This window comes from Carcharhinus amblyrhynchos, unplaced genomic scaffold (assembly GCF_965287045.1).
Source record: "Carcharhinus amblyrhynchos unplaced genomic scaffold, sCarAmb.v2.hapA chromosome_336, whole genome shotgun sequence".
Taxonomy (NCBI): domain Eukaryota; kingdom Metazoa; phylum Chordata; class Chondrichthyes; order Carcharhiniformes; family Carcharhinidae; genus Carcharhinus; species Carcharhinus amblyrhynchos.
The window spans coordinates 129,451-155,350 of record NW_027650076.1 but is presented as its reverse complement, the minus strand read 5'-3'; the positions used below and the strand labels follow the sequence as shown (position 1 = coordinate 155,350).

Genomic DNA, 25,900 nt, shown 5'->3' with positions numbered 1-25,900 from the left:
TGGTGCTCTCCAGTGTAAAGCACAACCCTACCCTCAGGCACTTCTCTTAGTTCTTGGGAGTGGGAGGTTCTTTGAGAACTCCGGCAGGGCGTCCTGTTGAGGGCCCCCCTCCAGCTGCTGCCGTTCTGGGGAGATCTCTTCCCATTTCCCCTCTAGGTCATGGGGACCCCTGAGAAAGATCCCTACCCATCAGCTCTTCTGGTGACTCCAATAATGCACTGACTTCAGTGAATTCTGTGAAGCATTGATAACAGAGTGAAGTCTTTTTATTCATTCATGGGACATGGGCATCGCTGGCCAACATTTATTGCTTAACCCTAGTTGCCCAAGGACCGTTGAGTGTCAACCACATTGCTGCGGCTCTGGAGGCCAGGCCAAGTAAAGATGGCAGATTTCCTCCCCTAAAGGGACATTCGTGAACCAGACGGGTTTTTCCAACAATGGTTTCATGGTCATCAGTAGATTCCTAATTCCAGTTATTTTTAATTGAATTCAAATTCCACCATCTGGCGTGGTGGGAATCGAACCTGGGTTCCCAGAACATACGTTGAGTTTCTGGATTAGTAGCCATAATACCACCATCACAAAGTGGTGCGTCTCCATAAGCATGGGAACAGTAAAGGTTGGGCTTTGGGATGACCATTCTCATGTTTAAATTCTTTCACCCAAACAGCATCCTGCACTAAAGGGCAAGGCCTACCCAGGGCCCCACTTGGCCTCCTCTAAGTCTCTTTGGTATCTAAGCTGCTATGGGACGAGGCGACTTCTTGCAAGCTGTGCCCAGCATACCTTCTAATTTTATTTTTAACTCTTGTTCTATGCTTCTAAAACTTTATTCTCTCCTGAAAGCCTGCACCGGCCTTTCATTCACTTCAGCCCCACCCCAAGGTTCCAGCATAAAAATCTAAGCTTGACATTCCGGTGCAGTACTGCGGGAGTGCTGCACGGTCTGAGATGCCATCTTTCAGGTGAGACATTAAGCCGAGGCCCTACGTATCTGCTCAGGGTGTCAAGGATCCCATGGCCACTATTTCGAATAGGGGAGTTATCCCCAGTGTCCTGGCCAATCTTTATCCCTCAACCAGCAACTCAGAATACTTGCTCATTATCACCTTGCCGTGTGTGGGAGCTTGCTATGTACAAATTAGCTGCTGTGTTTCCTACCTTACAGCAGTGACTAAACCCTAACAAGATGTCCTTTTGCCCTATCGAGACAGTAAGGGACTACTTCAGACTGGCTCCCACCTGATCAGCAATACTCAGAAGGCGGCAGATTAAAGAACATTATTTTATTCAATAGGCAGCGCGTAGACACACAAACTTACCAATTCAGAGAAGGAAGTAGGCCATTCGGTCCCTCGAGCCTGTTCTACCATTCAACAGGATCATGGCTGATCTGATTGGAGCCTCAACTGCACATTCCCACCTACCCTTGATAACCTTCCACCCCAAGTTAAACCAGAATCTGCCTTAAAAATATTCTGTTTCCACTGTCTTTTGAGAAAGAACCAAGAGGAATCTGAACCAAGGTGGGACGGGGCGACTTCTTGCAAGCTGTACCCAGCATACCTTCTAATTCTATTTTTAACTCTCGTTCTATGCTTCTAAAACTTTATTCTAGTTCTCTTACATGCTGCACTCTCTCGTTTCCTTCTCAATGAACAGTATGCTTTGTATAGCGCATAAGAAACAATACGTTTCACTGTATACTAATATACGTGACAATAATAAATCAAATCAAACCAGAGAGAGGTCTAAAGACTCATAGCCCTCAGAGAAAAAAATTCTCCCCATCTGTATCTTAAACGTGTTATTTTTAATCAGTCAACCCCTTGTCCTAGATTCTCCAACAAGAAGAGACATTCTCTCCACATCCACCCTCAGGATCTTAAAGGTTTTGATCAAGTCACCTATTATTCTTCTAAACACTAAACTATTCTTCTAAACCTAATCTCTCCTCCTAAGACGAGCCGCTTGTTCCTGGTCTGGTAAACCTTACTCATGATGTGGAGATGCCGGCGTTGGACTGGGGTAAACACAGTAAGAAGTCTCACGACACCAGGTTAAAGTCCAACAGGTTTATTTGGTAGCAAAAGCCACCTGATGAAGGGACAGCGCTCCGAAAGCTAGTGGAGTTTACTACCAAATAAACCTTTTGGACTTTAACCTGGCGTTGTTACATCTTATTCAACCAGCACACACTCAAGCTCAAAATCAAAATGTCAGGTGCAGCACTGTCTGCACCGGGATGGGAAAGGTGAACGCCTGCCAATGGAACACAAACGAGATCCAAGTACCTTTTTGCTGAGCGACTCTTCCTCCTTCGTCTCCCCTTCTTCTTGGCTTAGTTTCCTTTTGACCGAGAGCCTTCGGCGTTTGGTGGGGGACTGGGGGCTGGAGCCGATCGCGCTGGCGGGCTCCTTCTCGTGGATCTTCATGTGCCTGTGTAAAGACAAAGAGGGGATAAGTTTCAGTCATCATTCACGGTGTGGGAGCCAGCTTTTCTCTTAGCAACACGTGGGTGACCGAGTGCCCTGGGCATCAGAGTTGGGGGGGGGTGGTAAGTGTGCCAAATGGAGCAAGGTGGCACAGCACGTTAGCACTGCTGCCTCACAGCGCCAGGGATCCGGGTTCAATTCCCAGCTTGGGCCACCATCTGTGTGGAGTTCACACATTCTCCCCGCATGGATTTCCTCCGGGTGCTCCGGTTCCCTCCCACGATGCAAAGATGTGCTGGTTAGGTGGATTGGCCATGCTAAATTGCTCCTTAGTGTTAGAGGGCTGTCAGGGTGATTGGTAGGGTAAATATGTGGTGTTACAGGGATAGGGCACGAGTGGGATTGTTGCTATTGCAGGCTCGATGGGCCAAATGGCCTCCTTCTGCACAGTGGGTATTCTATGTATTCTAAGTAGGCTTATATTAACACTGCAGTGAAGTTACTGTGAAAATCCCCTAGTCGCCACATTCCGGTGCCAGTTTGGGTGCACGGAGGGAGAACTTAGCATGTCCAATGCACCTAACCAGGTGTGGGAGGAAACTGGGGCACTCGGAGGAAACCCATGCAGACACGGGGAGAATGTGCAGATTCCACACAGACAGTGACCCAAACACAGAATCGAACCTGGTTCTCTGGCACTGAGAGGCAGCAGTGCGAACCACTATGCCACAGATTAGAATCTCCAAGAACGTTGTGGAATCTTCGGGATGGGCCTGGAGTTTCCAGGATTGACGATGAATCTCCTGGATGCTGCTGTGTGCAACCCCAGAGCAAATAAAAACTGTTTTAATTTTCTCTCATTTTCTTTGAACTTTTTTTCTAACCCGATATAGATATATTGAAAATGGGGGAATTGCTGCTTGGCTGATAGTCTGGGTAATGAGTCTTCCTGCTTTCCAATTGGGGTAGGAAGGCAGTACATCACAAGGATGGACGGGCAACATCTGGTGGATAGAACAATGCAGCACACACACACCAAAGCAAACATGTTCACGAGTGGACATCTACCTGTGAACACATGAACAGAACTTCTCACAAGAAAGGGGATGCTGCTGTGTGCAACCCCAGAGCAAATAAAAACTGTTTTAATTTTCTCTCATTTTCTTTGAACTTTTTTTCTAACCAGATATAGATATATTGAAAATGGGGGAATTGCTGCTTGGCTGATAGTCTGGGTAATGAGTCTTCCTGTTTTCCAATTGGGGTAGGAAGGCAGTACATCACAAGGATGGACGGGCAACATCTGGTGGATAGAACAATGCAGCACACACACACCAAAGCAAACATGTTCACGAGTGGACATCTACCTGTGAACACATGAACAGAACTTCTCACAAGAAAGGGGATGAAAGAATGAGATACGATAAGGCTGGGAGCTGGTGGCGTTCACCTTCATTACCATGTCGTGTGATGCACTGCAGTTATTATACTCGATCCTTCAACTATTAAACCAGATTATGTATAAGCAAAGCCAACGGTACCAACTTATATTTATACGTACCAACCGCCTCAAGAACAGCATCTTCTCTGCTGCCTTCAGACTTTTGAATGGACTTACCTCGCATTAAGTTGATCTTTCTCTACACCCTAGCTATGACTGTAACACTACATTCTGCACCCTCTCCTTTCCTTCTCTATGAACGGTATGCTTTAGAAACACAGACATAGCAACATGGAAACTAGAAGCAGGAAGGAGGCCATTCGGCCCTTTGAGACTGCTCCGCCATTCATCTTCATCATGGCTGATCATTGAATTAAATATCCTGATCTCCGCTTCCTCCCACATCCCACGATCCCTTTACCCCCAAGAGCTACATCTAATTTCTTCTTGAAGTCACACAATGTTTTGGCCTCGACTACTTTCTGTGGCAGTGAATTCCACACATTCACCAACCTCTCAGTGAAGAAAGTTCTCCTCACCTCAGTTCTAAAAGGTTTTATCCCTTATCCTCAAACTATGGCCCCTAGTTCTGGACTCCCCCACCATCGGGATCATTCTTTCTGAATTTACACTGTCTAACCCTTTTGTAAGTTTATGCAAGATTCCCTCTCACTCTTCTAAACTCCAGTGAATATAATCCTGTTTGTATAGTGCACGAGAAACACTTCTCACTGTATGCTAATACATGTGACAATAATATATCAAATCAAATCCAATCAAACATCCCATGGGAGCGTTACAAAACAGAAGTTGACACCAATTCACAGGTGGAGATATTAAGGCAGATGTTACAAAGATAGATTTTGAAGTGCCTCTTGGAGGAAAGCGAGGTAGAGAGGCCTCGGCAGCTGAATACACAGTCGCCAATGGTGGAGTCCAGTGGATACAATGGTTCCCTTCAGAGCCCTCTGTGGAAAGGGGATTCTCTGTGTGGACAGGGACCCAGTTTCGATTCCCGGCTTGGGTCGCTGTCTGTGTGGAGTTTGCACGTTCTCCCTGTGTCTGCGTGGGTACTCTGGTTTCCTCCCATAGACCAAAGCTGTGCAGGTTAGGTGCATTGGCCACGCTGAATTCTCCCTCAGTGTACCGGAGTGTGGCCACTAGGGGATTTTCACAGTAACTTCATTGCAGTATTAATGCAAGGTTATTGTGACACTAATGAATAAACTTAAACTCTACCACAGAAATCTGCACATATTGACTATCTAGTTGATCTGTGCCCCTCATTATTTTATAGACCTCTATAAGATCACCCCTCAGCTTTCTACCCTCCAGAGCAGAAAGTCCCAGTCTATCCAGCCTCTCCTTATAACTCAAACCATCAAGTCCCAGTAGCATCCTACTGAATCTTTTGTACACTCTTTCTAGTTTAACAATATTCTTTCTATAATAGTGTGACGGGAACTGCACACAGAATTCCAAGTGTAGCCGTACCAATGTCTTGTACAACTTCATCAAGACATTCCAACTCCCGTATTCAATGTTTGCTGAAGGCCCGGAGAAACCTGGGGTTGTTCTCCTTAGAGCCAAGGAGGTTAAGAGGAGACTGGGTAGAGATATCACAATCGTGAGATAAAGCGAATAATAAAAAAATGTTTCCTGTTGGCAGCAGGGTCGTTATCCAGAGCATGAAGCTATCTGGCTGTAGAGTGAGAGGTATCTTCAGGAAACACTTCCTTTTTGACAGAGCATGTTGATGCGTACTGGAATACACTCACTAGCTGGCTATTTCATTCTGGGCTCTGAGGAAGGGATCTTTGGTACAGATATCCCATCGCTCCCAATCCCCAGGCTCTCTCCCCACAACTCCCTTCCCTTCAAACATTCACCCAGTTCCCTTCTGAAAATTCTGCTGAATCCGCTTCCAGCGGCCTTCCCAATCCCAACAATTTACCATGTAAAAGGAAAAGGTTTCTGCCTCTTAAAGGACTCGGTCTCAACAAGACCTGCTTCCCGAAGAAGCCTCAAACCATTACCAAGAGCTATCTCTTAGTTTTCCTTCAGCCAAGGGTTTCTACTGAAGAGACAAAGAACTGACCTGGATGATAGGCCCCCTCACAGGCCTCTCCCTCCACTCTCAGAGTCACATGGTGTGGCTACGGGTGTTCGACTTCCAATGCATGGTTGGTTATTTAGGTTCAAACAGTTACTAAGCCGCGGGGGCCTGAGGTTCCAAGGGGAGTGACAGAATAGACCTCTCTCGTTCTCGGAACCAGTAATTCTGACGTCACAAGGCAGAACACACAGCAGCTCCTCTGTCCTCAAAAGTATGAGCTCCTCGATGACTGCAGCCTCTGAGGCCTCAACCATGCAGGCTCATCACCTTCACAGCAATCGCTGGGCCTCTCGTCCACCCCCTTCCTAGGAGGGGCAGTCTAGAACTAGAGGGCCACAGTTCAAAAATTATGGGTCTCCCATTGAAGGGCTGAGGTGGGGAAACGATGGCCTCGTGGCATTGGCGCTAGCCTATCAATCCAGAAACTCAGCTAATGTTCTGGGGACCCGGGTTCGAATCCCGCCACGGCAGATGGTGGAATTTGAATTCAATTTTAAAAAAAAATCTGGAATTAGGAATCTACTGATGACCATAAAACCTTGTCCATTGTTGGAAAAACCCATCTGGTTCCTTTAGGGAAAGAAATCTGCCGACCTTATCTGGTCTGGCCTACATGTAACTCCAGAGCCACAGCAATGTGACTGACTCTCAACTGCCCTCCACGGGCAGCTAGGGATGGGCAATAAATGCTGGCCCAGCCCATGTCCCACGACGGAATAAGAAAATAAGAGGAGAAAAGCTCTCTCATTTGCAGAGGGTCACTGGCCTTTAGAATTCTTGCCACTCCCCCACTCCCCGTCCAATCAGATCAGCTATGTTCTTATCGAACGGTGGAACAGGCTCGATGGGCCGAATGGCCTGCTGCGTTCTTGAATTTGCACCAAGGCTTCAGAAAGAACGGGAATAGCCACTGGGGTGGTTTTCAGGAGGGGCTTGTGATTCCCGGTGGATCAAGGGAAGAATGGGGGAGGGGAATGGCAGAGTGGTTAGCAGCGCTGCCTCACCGCACCAGGGACGCGGGTTCGATGCCCAGCGTGGGTCACTACCTGTGCGGAATCTGTACGTTCGCCCGTGTCTGCGTGGGTTTCCTCCGGGTGCTCCAGTTTCCTCTCACAGTCTGACAGACGTGCTGGTTAGGTACATTAGCCGTGCTAAATTCTCCTTCAGTGTACCCCAACAGGCACCGGAGTGTAGCAACACAGGGATTTTCATAGTAACTTCATTGCAGGGTTAATGTAAGCCAATGGTGGAACAGTCCAGACCTAAGGGTCATAGAATCCCTACAGTGCAGAAGGAGGCCAATTAGGCCCATCATGTCTGCACCAATCACATTACCAACCAGGCCCTATCCCTGTAACCCCACATATTTACCCTGCGAATCCCCCTGACACTAAGGGGCAATTTAGCATGGCCAATCAACCTAACCCGCACATCTTTGGAGTATTGGAGAAAACTGGTGCACCTGGTGGAAACCCACTCAGACACGAGGAGAATGTGCAGACTCCACACAGACAGTGACCTGAGGCCAGAATTGAACCCAGGTCCCTGGCCCTGTGAGGCAGCCGTGCTAACCACTGCGCCACCGTGCCGCCCACAGTTTGAGGATAAGGGGGAAACCTTTTAGAACTGAGGTGAGGAGAAATTTCTTCACCCAGAGGGTGGTGAATGTGTGGAGTTCACCACCACAGAACATAATTGAGGCCAAAACACTGTGTGATTTCAATAAGAAATTAGATATAGCTCTTGCGGCTAAAGGGATCAAGGGATACGGGGAGGAAAATCAGGATGTTGAATTTGATGATCAGCCATGATTATTATGAATGATGGAGCAGGCTCGAAGAGCCAAATGGCCTCCTCCTGCTTCTAGTTTCTATGTTTCTCTCTAACCTAATATCCCCTTGTGATGTCAGGATGTAAACCGGTGTGACAACTTTGTATTGAATGCAATGTGACCAATGGGGACAAGATATAAGGGTCAGCTGACCCAATAAACGACGGAACCAATTACAGAGTGCTGTAGTGGTCAGCTGACCGGCTGATTCACTATAAATAAGAAACGATGTAGGATTATAGGGAGCTTGGAGAGGCCTGGGGTGAGGCCCTGAAGCTTTATTTGAGGCAATTTGACATCTGGGCCTTTTGGCTGAGATGCAAATGAGATCAAGCCTTGGGGGAGATGCAATGCCTACTCCAATCAGCTTGGAGCATGTAGATCAAGCCCAGGACAGGAAGTGGTCAGCCTGTCTCGTCAGCTTGGATCTGGGACATCTCACTGAGACTTTGAATTGGATATAAACACAAAAAGAAAAGAGGTTTCTTTATTAAACCCTTTCTTTGGTTTGTGAGTAAGATTTGTTGCATTTTCATTATCTGGATTCTTGGAGAGTTCCTTCTGAAGAAACGTGGGATAGTACTGCTCCTGCGAAGGGCCTTGGGACATTCAGAGCACTGCACCAATACAAGTCGTTGTTTCTCCTCCCCGCCCGAGCATTCACGAGTGAATGGTGGGAACTGTGATGAAGCAGGTACATTGGGAAGGTAGCTCGCTGCCTGATTCCTGGGTGGCACACGCACGTCAGGGCATGTTGTACTGAACTACTGCATTCCAGACCCTCCCGTGATTCTGCTGCTTGCACACTCCCGACCGCTCTGCCCCCAGATCCCTGCAGAAATGTAAAATCCTCTTTCCCAGGCCAGGCTGCAGAGGCCTGTTACAAGTGCGTGCAAACTTCCAAAATGCTACTTTAATCCACCACCCGCACCCCCCCCCCCCCCCCCGCAGCCTTCTGATTGAGATGCTTCCGTCGATAACTCCGATTGCAATCGTTCTTTCACCAAAGCTAATATTTCTTAAAAAGCATTCGTTTGGTTCAAGTCTTTGCAGAAAGACATCTTCAACACGACGTGCACATTGCTTGCAGGCAAAAGGAAGGGCAGGGACAGTGAAACCACAGTTTGTCTTGGAGGCACAGCAGAGGCTCGAACACAGATCCCAGAGGCAAAATACAAGAGTGGGAAGGTTCAGGTTTATCACGGGCAGGGGTTGTGCACCAGGTACCACTGGACCCACGCCGGGCAGCTTTTAGAAAGAGAACCGGCAGCGCAGAAGGAGATCATTGGGCCCATCGAGTCTGCACCGACAACAATCCCTATTCCCGTAACCCCACATGTTTACCCTGCTAATCCCTCTAACCCGGGACACGTAGCGGCGATTTAGCACAGCCAATCAACCTAACCCGCACGTCTTTGGACTGTGGGAGGAAACCGGAACACCTGGAGGAAACCCACGCAGACATGGGGAGAATGTGCAGACTCTACGAGGCGGTGACCCAAGCCGGGAATCGAACCCAGGTCCTCTGGAGTTGTGAGGCAGCGGTGCTAACCACTGTGCCACCCCTTCTAAGACTGGGAGAGTTAACTTGTCCACCTGCCTGTTTTTTTGCAGAGGCCTCGATTTTCCCCCAGTGACAGAACACCCACTCCACAGGCTCTGTAAGCTGCCACAAGGCCTGATAATAAGGAGATAGAACCACAGAATGCCATCAAGCCTGCAGAGACTCTCTGAAAGAGTATCTTACCCAGGCCCACCCGACATCCAGACATAGTGGGCAGAATTTTACAGTCCTGCTTCAGCAAGACCAGAAGATCCTGCCTGAGATCATTGGATATTTCTATTGTCCGCCTTTTGCCTGCTCCAATTCCGTGGTGGGCAGGGTGGTCGAATTCTAGCTACTCTCTTCCACCTTTTCCCCTCAGGAAAAAAATACAAAAGTCTGAGGTTACATATCAGCCAACGCAAGAACAGCTTCTTCCCTGCTGCTGTCAGACTTTTGAATGGACCTACCTCACATTAAGTTGATCTTTCTCTACACCCTAGCTGTGACTGTAACACTACATTCTGCACCCTCTCCTTTCCTTCTTCTCTATGTACTCGATGAACGGTATGCTTTGTCTGTATAGCGCACAAAAAACAATACTTTTCACTGTATCCCAATCCGCATGACAATAATAAATCAATCAGATCATTCCACACCTGTAACCCTACACATTTACCATGGCCAATCCATCTAACCTACACATCTTCTGGACGTTAAGGGGCAATTTACCATGGCCAATCCATCTAACCTACACATCTTCTGGACGTTAAGGGGCAATTTAGCATGGTCAATCCACCTAACCTACACATCTTTGGGACACTAAGGGGCAATTTAACATGGCCAATCCACCAAACCTACACATCTTTGGGACACTAAGGGGCAATTTAACATGGCCAATCCACCAAACCTACACATCTTTGGGACACTAAGGGGCAATTTAGCATGGTCAATCCACCTAACCTGCACATCTTTGAAGTGTGGGAATAAACTGGAGCGCCCGGAGGAAACCCATGCAGACAAGGAGAGAATGTGCAAACTCCACAAAGACAGTGATCCGAGGCCGGAATCGAACCCGGCTCCCTGGCGCTGTGAGGCAGCTGTGCTAACCACTGCGCCGCCCCCAAACACAGGCTAAACAAAGGCTGGGTGATCACACTGTGGGAAGCTTCTGCAAAGTCCCCGAGATCCCCCCCGAGGGCTGCCTGTCATATTAATAATTCTCTGCTTGAAAGAAGTGAGGGTGTGGGCGGGTGCTCGAAAGGAGCTTCCTGAAGTTACTGCAGAGTGGTACAGGCTCAAAGGGATTAAACTAATGCAGCAAACTGGATCTGGGAAGCACCTTCAAAAGTGCCTGGCAGCAGAACCTAAACGAACCTCGGTCCCCAGACTCTGGGTTTCATTATGTTTCCACTCGGACATTTCACTCTCTAGCCCCGACCCCCAACCTCCCCCCCCCTCTCCCCCCTCAACCTCCCAGAACCGGGGTCGTAACGAAAGCCCGAAGGCGGCCTGACGGTTGCCAGACTGCGCTTTGTGGGATCTTGCTGTGTATAAATTGGCTGCACGGTCACTTCACTTCGAGAAGTACTTCGCTGGCTGGGGAGTGGTTCGAGACGTCCGGTGGGCGCGCCCGGCGCCATCTAAATGCAAGGCCCTTTCCTTCCCGGTCTTGCGAAGAAGAGACCCCGGTTGCACCTTTTCCAGTTCCGGCGACCTCACTCACCCCACTCCCTTCGCCGCCCCCAACGCGCCGAGCGATTCCAGTCATTCCTGCTTCCGTTCTGCATTCCGAAGGCGTTTGTGTTTCTATCACCCCCCTCGCCCCCCCCCCCCAAACCCCTACCCTCCTGGTCTGGCCAATCGATGCCCTGCACGCTCTCCCGCTCGGCCAATCCCATCGCTGCATGCGGGCCTGTGGGGGTGGGGGTGGGGGTGGGGGGGGGGGGGGGGGGATTGGCTCAGTCGACCAACCCCCCCCGTCAACAAACCAGCAGCCGCCAGGGAGAGCGCGAGGCCTGTGGTGTGACTGGCAACGGATGCCACGGTAATCATTTACCCTACCTACCCTTGATACTGGGTGAAGCGGGGGTGTGGGGGTGTGGAGGGGGTGTGGAGGGAGTGGGGGGACATGCCAATCTGCGGAAGGCATGGGAAGGCAGGTTGGAGGAACTCTGACACAATAGGCCCAGGCTTGAAAGGCGATTTGAATAATAAATCACAAAAGGCAGGGGTTGCCAACAATGAGTAGCGAACACTCAAACCACCTGATACGTGGTGGTGGGGGGGGGTGTGTGGGGGAGAAACTGCAGCTCTTACTCAATTCATCTTGCGTTGCCATGGCAAAGTGTTGCACAATGAAGGTACCTTTTCCTTTAAAGTATTGTTGCCTTGGGGTCTTCTTAGAGACTTAATTTGGCAGAGCCTCAGGAAAAACCTCTCATCATCTTCACGTTTCACTTTAAATTATATATGCACAAGGAGATGGAGTGTGACTTGCCGATTAGGGGGAGGTACTGGCCTAGCGGTATTATTGTTAGATTATTCATCTATGAAACTCAGCTAATGTTCTGGGGACAACAGCAGATGGTGGAATTTGAATTGAATTTTTTAAAATCCGGAATTAAGGATCTACCGATGACCATGAAGCCATGGTCAATTGTGAGAAAGATGCATCTGGTTCACTATCGTAGAATGATAGAATCCCTACAGCGCAGAAAGAGGCCATTCAGCCCATCGAGTCTGCACTGACCACAACCCCACCCAGGCCCTTCCCCCATATCCCTACACATTTACCCGCTAATCCTTCTGACCTACGCATCTTTGGACACTAAGGGACAATTCAGCATGGCCACTCAACCTAACCCGCATATCTTTGGACTGTGGGAGGAAACCAGAATACCTGGAAGAAACCCACACAGACACGGGGAGAATGTGCAAACTCCACACAGACAGTGACCCGAGCCGGGAATCGAACCCAGGTCCCTGGGGCTGTGAAGCAGCAATGCTGACCACTGTGCCACATGCCGCCCACAATTGTCCTTTGGTGGGGGGGATAAACAGCCATCCTTACCCGGTTTGGCCTACATGTGATTCCAGAGCCACAGCAATGTGGTTGACTCTCAACTGCCCTCTCAAGGGCAACTTGGGATGGGCAATAAATGCTGGCCAGCTAGTGATGCCCATGTCTCACAAATAAATAAAAAATTTAGCTCCCTCTCCCTCTCACCAAGTCTCTTATGTTCAAACCCAGTGGCTGACACTCTTCTGACGCAACTCTGCACAATCCTTTAGCTTCCGTCTGGACAAGCTCAAAGGCCCACATCAGCGATGCTGCCCATTAACCTTTCTGATGAGGATCACAGGACCTCTCCAAACTGAGAATTTTGACAAGTAGCGGCCCAGAACTTAGGATGCTGTAGACAGGCCAACAGGTTTCTGAAGCCCCGAGGGGGATTTTTCTGGCCTGAGGTTCAGAAGGCGACACCATGTGGGGAATCATAGAATCCCTACAATGTAGAACAGGCCATTCAGCCCATCGAGTCTGCCCTGACTCTCCAACAGAGCACCCAGGCCCCAAGCCCTGCCCTTTCCCTGTAACCCCACACATTTACTGTGGTTAATACTCATAACCCACACACCTTGGGACACTGAGGGGCAATTTAGCATGGTCAATGCACCTAACCAGCCCATCTATGGACAGTGGGAGGAAACCAGAGCACCCGGAGGAAACCCACGCAGACATGGGGAGAATGTGAAAACTCTGCGCAGACGGTCACCCGAGGCTCGAACAGAACCTGCGTCCCTGGCACTGTGAAGCAGCCGTGCTAACCACCGTGCCACCCAGTGAGTGGTTACTCCCTTAATTGGCTGATTAGGGGCCTGAGGATGGGCTCACTTTCCGATTAAGGGCAGTGGGTGGACTCTTGAAGCTTAGGGGCCTCGAAACAGAGGTGCCCTCTCACCAACTTTTAAAAAAGTGAAAAAATAAACATTCAGTAGCTGGGCCATTGTTGTGGAGAATGGCCTAGACCGGAGTGAAGGCAGGCAGGCAAGGAAGGCCTCAGGCTTCAGGCCTGTGCGGAACACAACCTCCCACTCTTTCTCCTCTTCCTCGGGAGGCCAGGAGACAGGCTGAAAAATTCCAGCCTTTCCCTACTTCACACTTCCCCCAGCGATTGACCTCAGCTCGGAAGAGGCAAGGGGCAAGGTCAGCAATTTCCAGCTATGCGGGGTACATCTTCCGCAATTCCTTCTTCGCTCCCTCCTCTGTCTCTCCCACCCTGCCCTGCAATCGTTCAGAAACGTTTGCAGGGTTGGACATTTTCAGTGCATATTATTTGCAACAAAAAAACATTCAGAGAGGGGTGTGGTTTGTTGTGCGTTCAGTTGGAGATGGGCACTCCTGATTGAGGTGTGCAGTTTTTCAGGTGGATCCTGCTCCCAGAGCAGACTGTGCCAAAAATATTTGACTACAACCTCCTCCAGGAACCTCGCTGAGTAAAGAAAAGCATGGCCAATCCACCTAACCTACACATCTTGAAACACTAAGGGGCAATTTAGCATGGCCAGTCCACCTAAGCAGCACATCTTGGGACACTAAGGGGCAATTTAGCATGGACAATCCACCTAACTAGCACAGCTTGGGACATTAAGGGGTAATTTAGCATGGACAATCTTTCTAACCTACACATCTTGGAACACTGAGAGGCAATTTAACTTGGCCAATCTACCTGACCCGCACATCTTGAGACACTAAGGAGCAATTTAGCATGGCCAATCCACTTAACTCGCACATCTTTGGACTGTGGGAGGAAACCAGAGCACCCAGAGGAAACCCACGCAGACACAAGGAGAACGTGCAAACTCCATACAGACGTGGCCCGAGGCCAGAATCAAATCTGGGTCCCTGGCACTGTGAGGAAGTGGCACCAACTACAGTACCGGAAGTATGAATTCGAACCACAACCACGCCAAATTTGTGAATTTGAACTGAAGTTAAATTTTAGGGAAGGAAATCTGCTGTCCTCACCCGGTCTGACCGATATGTCTGAATCGTTCGGGGAGCAGGTAGAAGATCCCTGTGATGGAGGATCTGCAGGTGTCCCCACAGAGAGTGAACTGGGTAGGCCGACGGCTCTCTGCATCTGTAAAGAAGCTTTCTTGCCGCACTCGGGTTTTTGTGAATGAGATTGCCTTTCCGTCACTCAGTAAATATATTCTTTGTCCTTCAGTAAATACTGTCACGTCAGCTGCTTCTGACAACCAACTAGGCAAGTTAGGCTGAGACGCGAGTCATTGGACAGGAACCATCTTGTGAAGATCAGTCCATTGAGATTGCACAAAGAGCGTCAGGCTAAATGCTCTGGCCCTTAGTCATAGCTCTCGTTAGGCTGCACCCTGGTGAAAGAGGCTGGCCGGTGAACAGATTTTACTCCCATTCCCCAGCAGATACTATTTTCTTCAGTTTTATTCATTCACAGGATGTGGACGGTCGCTGGCATGGACAACATTTAGTGCCCACCTCTATCTTTATGGGCAGCGTGGTGGCACAGTGGTTAGCACTGCTGTCTCACAGCGCCAGGGCTCCAGGTTCGATTCCCAGCTCGGGTCACCGTCTGTGTGGAGCCTGCACGTTCTCCCCGTGTCTGCGAGGGTTTCCTCCGAGTGGTCCAGTTTCCTCCCACAGTCCAAAGATGTCCGGGTTAGGTTGACTGGCCGTGCTAAATTGACCCTTACTGTCAGGGGGATTAGCAGGGTAAATATGTGGGGATTTAGGGATAGGGCCTGGATGGGATTGTGATTGGTGCAGACTCGATGGGCTGAATGGCCTCCTTCTGCACTGCAGGGATTCTATGCAACTGAGTGACTCGCTGGGCCATTTCAGAGCAGTTGAGAGTCAACCACATTGCTGTGGCTCTGGAGTCACATGTAGGCCAGGCCGGGTAAGGACGGCAGATTTCCTTCCCTAAAGGGATATTAGTGATGGGATTTTAACCCCAATCAAGGATAGTTGCATGGTCACCATTACCGATCTGTGGATTTTTTTAATTCCAAATTTATTTAATTAATTGAAATTAAATTCCCCCCCAGGTGGCATTTGAACTCAAGTCTCTGGTTCACTCCTCCATAGGAAGAGGAGTGGACCATTCAGCCCCTTGAGACTGTCCCACCATTCTCTGAGATCAGGGCTAGTCTGTGGCCGAACTCCATATATACCAGTCTTTGGCCCACATCCCTAAATAGCTTTGCTTAACAAAATCTACCTCAGATTTAAAATTAACAACTGATCTAATATCGGTTGTTGTCTGTGGAAGAGAGTTCCAACCCTTTGCCACTCTTTGTGTGTAGAAGTGCTTTCTGACGTCTCCCCTGAATGGTCTACCCCTAATCAGAACTGCTCCCTAGTACTAGAATCGCCAACCAGTGTATGTAGCTTATCTTTATCCACCCTGTCTTTTCCTGTTGGTATCTTGAAGACTTTGATCAGATTACCCCTTAGGCTCCTAAATTCTACAGAAAATAGGCCTAATTTGCATAATCTCTCCTCGTGTCTTAACCCTTGAATTCCAGGTACCATTTTGGTAAATCTACGCTGCACTCCCTCCAGGACCCATAAATCCTTCCTAAGGTGCGGTGCTCATAGTGACTCTAATCGGGGTTTGTGTAACTGCAGCATAACTTCTGTGTTCTTATGCTCCAAGCCTCCAGGTATAAGGGCCAGCATTTCATGAGCCTCCAGACTGCTGGTTTAGCAACACACAGCAGGGCTTAACCCTCCCCGGCCCACAGGTTTGAAGGCAGGGGAGCTGTGTTGGGGGGAGGGGGGGCATGTTAGATCCTGTGGGTGACCGATCCGTCACCGATCTGCCTCCCCCCTCCACTCCCCCAGTCTGGTTCAACCAGTGGCGAGAGTGGCATTGAGCTGCCCACTCACCTGCCACTTGACCACGGCTCATCTTGCCCTCTTACAGAGACCCTGAGTTCAAATGAGATGCTGGAAGATGGCCTGGGCTCCAAAGGAAAGGCAGGAGTATTTTTAAATTAGAACCTAGAACATTACAGCACAGTACAGGCCCTTTGGCCCTCAATGTTGTGCCAAGCTATGTCCAATCCCAAGATCAAGCTATCCCACTCCCTATAATTCCAGTGTGCTCCACGTACCTATCTAATAACCACTTAAAACTTCCTAAAGTGTCCGACTCTAATTATTTTGAATTATGACAACATTTTTGTTTGCAATATGGTCCCCAGAGGTAGGTATTGTAGAGATGCTGCCACATTCCCTCCCACGTCCCCCTCATTCCGAGTCTGGGCACCTGTCCCTGCCACGTTAAGTTTGTTTGTATATTGGTGTCACAAGTAGGTTTACATTGACACTGCAATGAAGTTACTGTGAAAATTCCCTAGCCGCCACACTCTGGCGCCTGTTTGGGTACACAGAGAGAATTTAGCATGGTCAATGCACCCTAACCAGCACATCTTTCAGACAGTGGGAGGGAACCGGAGCACCCAGAGGAAACCCACACAGACACGGGGAGAACATGCCAACTCCGCACAGACAGCCACCCAAGCTGGGAATCGAACCCGGGTCCCTGGCGTTGTGAGGCAGCAGTGTTAACCACCGTGCCACCCAGACATGGTCTGCGGAAGAGGCAAAATACAAAGGAACAGGAAATCCACTCTAAATCTCCCAACACAATTATGATAGATCAATTTTGAAATCATACAGGAGAGAACAGCAGATGTTACCTATCCCTCTGAGAGGGTGGAATTAAGCTGTATGATGCACCACAGAAAGCATTCTTTCTGGTTGTATCACAGCACGGTCAATGCACCTAACCAGCATGTCTGTCAGACTGTGCAGGGAAACCGGAGGAAACCCACGCAGACATGGGGAGAATGTGCAAACTCCACACAGCTGGGAATCGAACCCGAGTCCCTGGTGCTGTGAGGCAGCAGTGCTAACCGTTGTGCCACCCCTGTGTATCACCCGTGCATCAATTGTGGCTCAGTTGGTAACTTACTTCTGAATCACAAGGAATTTTGTTTATCTTTATTCATTCCCGGGATGCGGACATCGCTGGCTGGACCAGCGTTCGAACGTCCTTCCCCAGTTGTACTCGAGAAGGTTCTGGGGTTCAAGTCCCACTCCGGGGCTGGAATTTTCCTGTGGCTTTCCCCATGGAGAGACCAGGGACTCACTGAAACCTCCCTTCTCATTGACGGGACTGGAAGATCCCGCTGGTGTGAACGGCTGGAAAATTCTAGCCTGTGATTGAACACAAGTCGTGAGGCCGATACACCGGTGCAGCGCTGAGGGGGTGTTGCATGGTCGGAGGCATTGGGTTGAGTTTTGCGGTTCTGTCGCAGAGGATGCGGGGCTGGAAAATGCAGCAAGCCGCTCAGAAATCCTCTGACTTGGGCGGAAGTGGAAAATTGGGTAGAATTTTCCATGCAACCCGTCATGTTTTCACTGCGGCAGGAGGTGGCCTGACATTGGCCAGTAGTGGGCTCTTCTGGACACCCCTCCACCCCACCCCACCCTTCCCCCGCGGCAAAGTCAGGCATCACATCTCCGATACAGTCCAGCCACAACACACACAGCAGCTTTGTAAGGCACAATACACGTAAAGCAGGCCAATAAACTCATTACAAAGGAACCCCGCAGTGTCACAGCAAGGCAAGGCTTTGTGCTGTGTTCCTCCAGACTTAGGGAGGGGTCATCCACGGCAGTTGGGTTTTATTACTGAGCAAAGTCTGTCAGTGCGAGATAGCCCAGAATACTGAGAAGTTCGCCTTTGTACTCGGTTCCAAACCTGACACCCTCATTCCTGTTTATTTTGAATTTTTCATCATCTTCCAAGACAAAGGAAAATTGGCTCATTCGCTGACAGAGATCCATACCTTTACTTTTAAAGAGAGTTTGGTTCCCCACCCAATTCCATCCCTGTTATCAGATCATTAACGGCAAGACACTAAGATATTGGAGCAGAATTAGGCCATTCGGCCCATTAAGTCTACTCCGTCATTCAATCATGGCTGATCGGTTTCTCAATCCCGTCTTCCTTTTCCCCGTAGCCTTTGATCCCCTTACCAATCAAGGCCCTATCCATCTCTGTCTTAAAGACACTCAATGACCCAGCCTCTGCAGCCCCCGACAGCAATGAGTTCCACAGATTCACCATTCTCTGGCAGAAGAAATTCCTCCTCATCTCCGTTCTAAAGGGTCGTACCTTTACTCTGAGGCTGTGCCCTCGGAATTCCAGTCTCTCCGACTAATGGAAACATCTTCCCCGCGTCCACGCTATCCAGGCCTTTCAGTATTCTGTAAGTTTCAATGAGATTCTCCCCTTCCCATCCTTCTAAACTCCATCGAATACAGACCCAGAGTTCACAGACACTCCTCAGGAACAGGAAGGATTAAAGTTGGTTGCCACGGTGACATTAAGGTGCTGTGGCACCCCAAGTTGTGGCCGACTGCGCCTGAGAGATGGGTGCTGCCGGGGCAGGTGGGCCCGTGTGAACATGTCACCGTGGAGATGACCTCAGTGGCCTGCACGGAATTCATGAAATTTGGAGCCAGCATGAACGGTGGGGTAGAGTGGCCTTTCGCCCCCCCCCCCGTGATCCATCATTGGGTACAGAGCGCTCCATGTGACCCTTGACCTGCTGCCAGAAGGCCGCCTCCCACATGTGGTGGGAGGAAGAAGCTGCTCTGACATTGCTAAAATAATTTGAAGTTTGTTTATTAGTCACAAGTCGGCTTACATTAACACCGCAATGAAGTTACTGTGAAAATCCCCCAGTCGCCACGCTCCAGTGCCTGTTCGGGTACACCGAGGGAGAATCTAGCACGGCCAATGCACCCCTAACCAGCACGTCTTTCAGACTGTGGGAGGAAACCCATGCAGACATGGAGAGAACATGCAGACTCCACACAGACAGTGACCCGAGCCGGGAACCAAGCACAGGTCCCTGACGCTGTGAGGCAGCAGTGCTAACCACTGTGCCGCCGACAGCACCCAGCTCAATACGGCCCCTGATTGGGGGCCTCAGCTGGATTAAATGGTTGCCCGCCTGCGGCCAGCCCACCCCTGGGATCTTACCGGACCCAGATCGCCCTTATTTTCCCAGCAAACACCCCTCACAGGACCGGGACCCGAATGCCCTCCCGAGATCGAACAGGCCATTTTGCCAGGAAAGATGGCCGATCGGGTAGGGGAGGGCCAACTGCCCCACAGCAAAAAAAGGCAGCGAGCACCAGTTAGCTTTCCCTCAGGCTCAGAGGGCGGAACGAAGGGGAAAAAACAAACGTGGAAAGTACAGTGTAAAAAAAACAAACTGGTCGAAATTTCCTCAGAATTCTTTCCTTTAGCTTTCAAAACAACTGTAATATCAGTTACTGGCCAGACCACTTCACGTCTCATTGGGGAAAATAAAAGTCCCATCATGATGGATGTATTGAGCACCACCTGAAGTTGGTCGTGTGTACTTGCTTCATTGATGAGACTTTGGTGATAAGAAACATTGCAGGAAACACGTCTGTCGCTTCCTGGTGACCTCACTGTCCGGCAGCCAGACTTCCTGCTATCTTTTAGTCTCAGCGAGAAAGGGCCTCAGTTCATTCGGGACATTCCCATCGCTGGAACAGGAGAGGCCTTCGTTCACTGAGTAGGCCCCAGGCTCAGATCTCAGGCCTTGTCACCGTTCATGGGGGTGGGCACTTTCCCATCCCGCTGCCCCCATCGGAGATTTGGCTGGCCGTCAAATTCTCCGACCTCGCTGCAGCGGGAGCGTGGCGTGAACGGCAGGTTTTTTTAAATTAATTCACGGGATACGGGTGTCGCCGACTGGCGAGCACTGATTGCCCAACACCAGCAGCCCTTGTTCAGAGGGTGGTTGAGAATCCTACAGTGCAGGAAGCCCATCAAGTCTGCACCGATCACAATCCCACCCAGGCCCTATCTCCGTAATCCCATGCATTTACCCTAGTTTGTCCTCCTGACACTAAGGGGCAATTTAGCTGTGGCTCTGGAGTCACATGTAGGCCAGACCGGGTAAACTGTCTGAGATTGCGTACAAATCGACTCAAGAACAGCTTATTTCCTGTTGCAATTACACTTTTGAATGGACCTACATATATTAAATTGATCTTTTTATACACCCTAGCTATGACTGTAACACTATATTCTGCACCCTCTCCTTTCCTTCTCCTCTATGTACTCTATGAACGGTATGCTTTGAGTGTATAGTGTGTAAGAAACAATACTTTTCACTGTATCCCAATACATGTGACAATAATAAATCAAATCTAAGATTCCCTTCCCTAAAGGACATTAATGAAACCTGATGGGTTTTTCCAACAATGGTTTCATGGTCATCAGTAGATTCCTAATTCTAGATATTTTTATATTGAATTCAAATTCCATCAGCTGCTGTGGCGGGATTCTAATCCGCGTCCCCAGAACATTAGCTGAGTTTCTGGATTAATAGTCCTTAATAGATTAAATTAATAGATTAATACCACTAGACCATCACCTCCCCTGCAATCACACCTTCAGACTCAAGTCGATGCTTGCACTTGAGCTGCACCGGGGAGGTCGGGTATCAGTCAATCTTACCCAAGCACTGAGTACAAACACCGCAACCCACATTAATACAGTCACTCTGCGGCGCTGGCACCCGAGCCTTATCAAACAAAGCCTGGCACTAAACCACACAAGGCGCTATTCGGCAGTGAGTAACAACGAGATAGATGAGGTAGAATTGAAGGAGGATCTCAAAGATACAACGTGGGGTAGAAAGGTAAGTAGGTTTAAGAAGGAACGGCATGGTGGCGTAGTGGTTAGCACCGCTGCCTCACAGCGCCAGGGACCCGCGTTCGATTCCCAGCTTGGGTGACTGTCTGTCTGTCATTGATGTGGTGGAGGCTACCTCGCTAAATATATTTAAGTCACGGGTAGATAGGTTTTTGACAGACAAGGGGATTAAGGGTTATGGGGAGAAAGCGGGAAAGTGGAACTGAGCCACCTCAGATCAGCCATGGTCTTATTGAATGGCGGGGCAGGCTCGAGGGGCTAGATGGCCTACTCCTGCTCCTATTTCTTATGTTCTGTGTGGAGTCTGCACGTTCTCCCCGTGTCTGCGTGGGTTTCCTCCGGGTGCTCCGGTTTCCTCTCACAGTCCAAAGATGTGTAGGTCAGGCTGATTGGCCGTGCTAAATTGGCCCTTAGTGTCAGGAGGACTAGCTAGGGTAAATGTATGGCTTGTGTGGGATTGTGATGGGTGCAGACTCAGTGGGCCTTCTTCTGCACTGTAGGATTCTGTGAGTAAGGGAATTCCAGAGTTTAGGGTCCATTCAGCTGTGGCGTGGCCACCAATGGTGCAGTGGATAAATCAGGGTCGCACACATGGAGAATGAGGGGGTAGTGTGGATATATCGGAGGGAATGGGAGGCTGGAGGAGATTACAGAGATGGGGGTGGGTGGGCAGGGGGAGGGTGAGAACAAGGATGAGAATTTTAGAATTCTCTTTAGAGTGCCTGGGAGGCGGTGGGGGGGTCAGTGAGCATGGGGGGAAAGGGTCAGGGGAAAGGGGACAAGAACAACAGAGAGACGGACCCCATTCCCACATCCCTCACACGTGACCACAGCAGGGAAGAAGCTGTCCTCGAGTCGGTTTGTACGCGAGCTCGGACAATTTAGCCATCCTCACCCAGTCTGGCCTACCTGGCCCGTTGCTGCAACAGGACAGGCTCCCATCCACCGAGTAGGCCCGGTCCAAGATTCCAGTCCGAGATGTGAGCCTACTCGGTGGACGGAGGCCTTTCCTGCTGCAGCAGCTTGGGGATGTGTGAGGCAAACCCAGCTCCACCTGCAGAGGCTGAACTCTTACACACTCCCAACTCAAGAGGCGAACGTGAAAGGGGAAGGAAATCTCTTGACACTGTTTAGCCGCCTTGAAAAGAGGATGTTTCACGTCACGGTATCGGGATCGGAGGGCGGTATCTGATGGCCTCGACCCTCATGCTGGCAGGTTTGGGGGTGGGATGGAAGCAGGCGAGACCCTCCTCCCCTCCACCTTCCTGTTGCTAAGATCCACCAACAGCCTCCCTGCCTGTCTGTTCTTCAGGAGTACACCAGGGCTCGGCTAGGCTAACAAAGAGTCACTATTACCCCGCGGGCACTACCCCACTGTGAAAATCCAACCAATGGATAGATGTTCCATTTGGAGGAGATACTGGGAAGATGGCCCAACAAGTGGGGAATCTCACCCAGCCAGGAGTGAACGCCTCCAGGAGAGAGAGAGAGAGAGAGAGAGAGAGAGCGATCGGTGGGCAGAGAGCAAGACTAGAACATTTTATCTCAGGCCTGCTCTCGCATTCCTCCCCGCAGCTGCTTACAGCTTTCAGAGCCGTGGGCTCCAGATCATGGACTGGTGGAGCACACAGCCAGGGGAGACGGGAAATAAGACCTCACAAAACAGTCTGATGGGCATCAAGTTCGCTTGGAAAGCTGCGAGGTGGTCTCCCCTCCATCATGCATTAATGAAAAGGTTAATCTCAGTCACACAGACAGCGTGTTAGGAAAGCTTTGTCTATTGTTCTGTGCTCCTAGCAGTGGTCCAGTCCTTCCCCTGTGCGCCTTCAGCTTGTCTGCTCTTTTGACTGCTATATTCCAGAAAGCCATTAGGCGGTAAACATGTACAGCTGAACAGGAAGACAGTGTTTATCTGCTCCAACCAGCACGGCCTGCTGGGGAAGATACAATCGCCGGGATGTTTTAAAGCAATTCAATCAGTCTTTACTGTTTCCCCTCGTAGCTAACTGCCAAAACATCTCCCTGAACTCCGACGGAAAAAAAATAACTGACGAGAGCTTTGGAAAGTGCCCGCCTCGGCCTCTCTGCAGCGATGGCCTGCGCCACCACCTCAGCGCCCGACCCCAGGAAGGCCGGCATGCGGGGAGCTAACAGCGAGCTCCCAGAGGGAAGGCTGGAGTCCGAGGGACCTCGCAGCCACATCTGCTGGCAGCCTGACCGGAGCTAATTCTGATCAGTAACCAACGAGGGAAAAGATGCTGAACGAATAACATTAGCTCCTTCCAGGAAAGATCTGGAACGCTCCCCGGGAGTCAGCTCCCCACACACACAAGCTGCTTTTTCTCTGCCTGGAGTGAGAGAGATACAAATTTCTCAAATAAAATCTAGACGTCTAATTCCCACGAATAGGATGGGAATAGAGGGAGATGGTGTGCCTGGGAGGGTGGGTGGGGGGGGGGTGCTTTAGTTCAGTCGGGCAGCATGGTCAGTGCAGGCTTGGTGGGCCGAAGGGCCTGTTCCCGTGCTGTAATTTTCTTTGTTCTCTGTTTATTCCCATAGCAGCCTTCTCATCCCCCAGGGCGCTCCAAAGCACTTGGCGGCCAATGAGGTCCTTCTGAAGGTCAGCCTGAAGGGAACAGCAAGATTCCAGGGCAGGTCAGTGCGAGAGCGGGTGTTGGGAACGCAGCTGCCGAACTGTACACAGCAAGAACCCACAAACAGCACTCTGGCCAGACCTCTGGCCACTCAGACCCCCTACAGGAGGGTCATTGGGGCCTGGAGGACTCAGGCAGGCGGGGTGGGGGGGGGAGGGCCTGCTGGGCCTACCTAGAGCACCGACATCCTCCCCCGTCTCGGGAGGCTGCCACAGGCATCTGGCCCATCCCCCAATGCCATGGTGGGAGTGGGGCAGTCGTAATAGGCCTTTAACAGTCATTAATTGGCTACCCAACTCCAATCCCCCTCCACCCTTCTAGGGTTAAAGCTAACAACCCTTTGGCCCGGTGGCACAGTGGTTAGCATTACCGTCTCACAGGGCCAGGGACCCGGGTTCGATTCCCGGCTTGGGTCACTGTCTGTGTGGAGTTTGCACATTCTCCCCCCGTGTCTGCTTGGGTTTCCTCCCACAGTCCAGAAATAGACGCATTGGCCGTGCTAAATTCTCCCTCAGTGTAACCGAACAGGCACCGGAGAGTGGCGACTGGGGGGGGGCGGATTTTCACAGCAACTTCATTGCAGCGTTAACGTAAGCCTACATTAAAAAAAATAAATTTTAACTTTGATAACTAGCCCACTGGACAACAGTGCCAATCATTATGCCAGCAACAAACACCCCCCCTCGCGTGCACCCCCCCTCCCCCCCACCCCACCACCCCTCAGCCTGAGCACTCACCCCTATCCAGTCCCAAAACTCCTACCCATTCTCAATTACCCACAACAAGGGCAACATCAGAAGATGGGAAGCGGGTGGGGGGGGGGGCAGATAAAAACAAAGCATCCCTTTTGACCATTCACCTCATGAATCTATGAACGCCACAGCCCACAATGCCACGCTGCAACAAGGTCACGGAGAGTGTCAGCTTTGAGAGCTGCCATCAACTGCGATGGCTGGAAACTGTCCAGGAGTGCGGAGACGCCGGCGTTGGACTGGGGTAAACACACAGTAAGGAGTCTCACAACACCAGGTTAAAGTCCAACGGGTTTATTCGGTAGTAAACGTCACTAACTTTCGAGGCCACTCACCTGATGAAGGGGCAAACCCTGAAAGCTGGTGGTGTTTGCTACCAAATAAACCTGTTGGACTTTAACCTGGTGTTGTGAGACTTCTTGCTGTCCAGAGGGTCAGGCACTGAGTGACGTATTTAAAATGCATGGCGCTCTTCTGTCTGAACCAACGTCAAGACTAAAACTGGAAATTGTGGTTGGGCCCAGGTGGACGCTGTACAATTTAGCAACAGTCTAAGAGTTTCAAATCACTCGGCCCTCTCCCTGCCTCTCTCCCAGCGCTGCCGAACGAGGCACAAAGGACTGCTCTAGGATTCAGCACTGACAGCTCATGTACAGTGGGACAGGCAGGATTGAGACACCCTCGGCTAGCCTGACACACTGGGCGGCACGGTGACACAGTGGTCAGCACTGCTGCCTCACAGTGCCAGGGACCCGGGTTCAATTCCGGCCTCGGGTCACACTGTCTGTGTGGAGTTTGCACATTCCCCCCATGTCTGCGTGGGTTTCCTCCCACAAAGATGCGCGGGTTAGGTTGATTGGCCACGCTAAGTTGCCCCTTAACCTCAGGGAGATTAAAGTGCGAGGGGATACGGGGATAGGGCCTGGGTGGGATTGTGGTCAGTGCAGACAAGTGGGAGGTCAATCATTGACTGGATCTGCTACACGTATCTCCTCTAAAATTCTGCTCAGTCTGATCGGCGTTGTACTTTGGGGATCTCTCTGCAGGGTCAGAAAGGTGCACAGTGCTGATAAAGATGCCTCTGGCTGTTACACATGAAGATACTCTTGTTCCAGAGGAACTACACACTGGAGAACTGCAACCACAGCGATCCTGCCTCGTGGATTCCACACTTTTTAACGCACACAGCTAGCCAGTCGCACAGATCCACCACTTGTCGTTATGTGGGCAGCTGGCTGACAGATGCAGTTGTTGTTCCCAAGAAAAAAAAATTCCACATTTCCCTGAAAGATACTGCTGCCTT

The 25,900-nt window shown here is 50.3% G+C and overlaps 1 protein-coding gene across 1 annotated transcript in view; it reads right to left on the bottom strand.

Annotated features, from left to right (window-relative positions):
- The window catches only part of LOC145339193 (ras-responsive element-binding protein 1-like), a 64,943-nt gene that overhangs the window by 18,107 nt on the left and 20,936 nt on the right, over positions 1-25,900 (bottom strand). Inside the window, exon 6 of the mRNA XM_080183578.1 lies at positions 2,298-2,442. Coding sequence (XP_080039704.1) covers positions 2,298-2,442 — 145 coding nt within the window. The remainder of the gene's footprint in view (positions 1-2,297; positions 2,443-25,900) is intronic.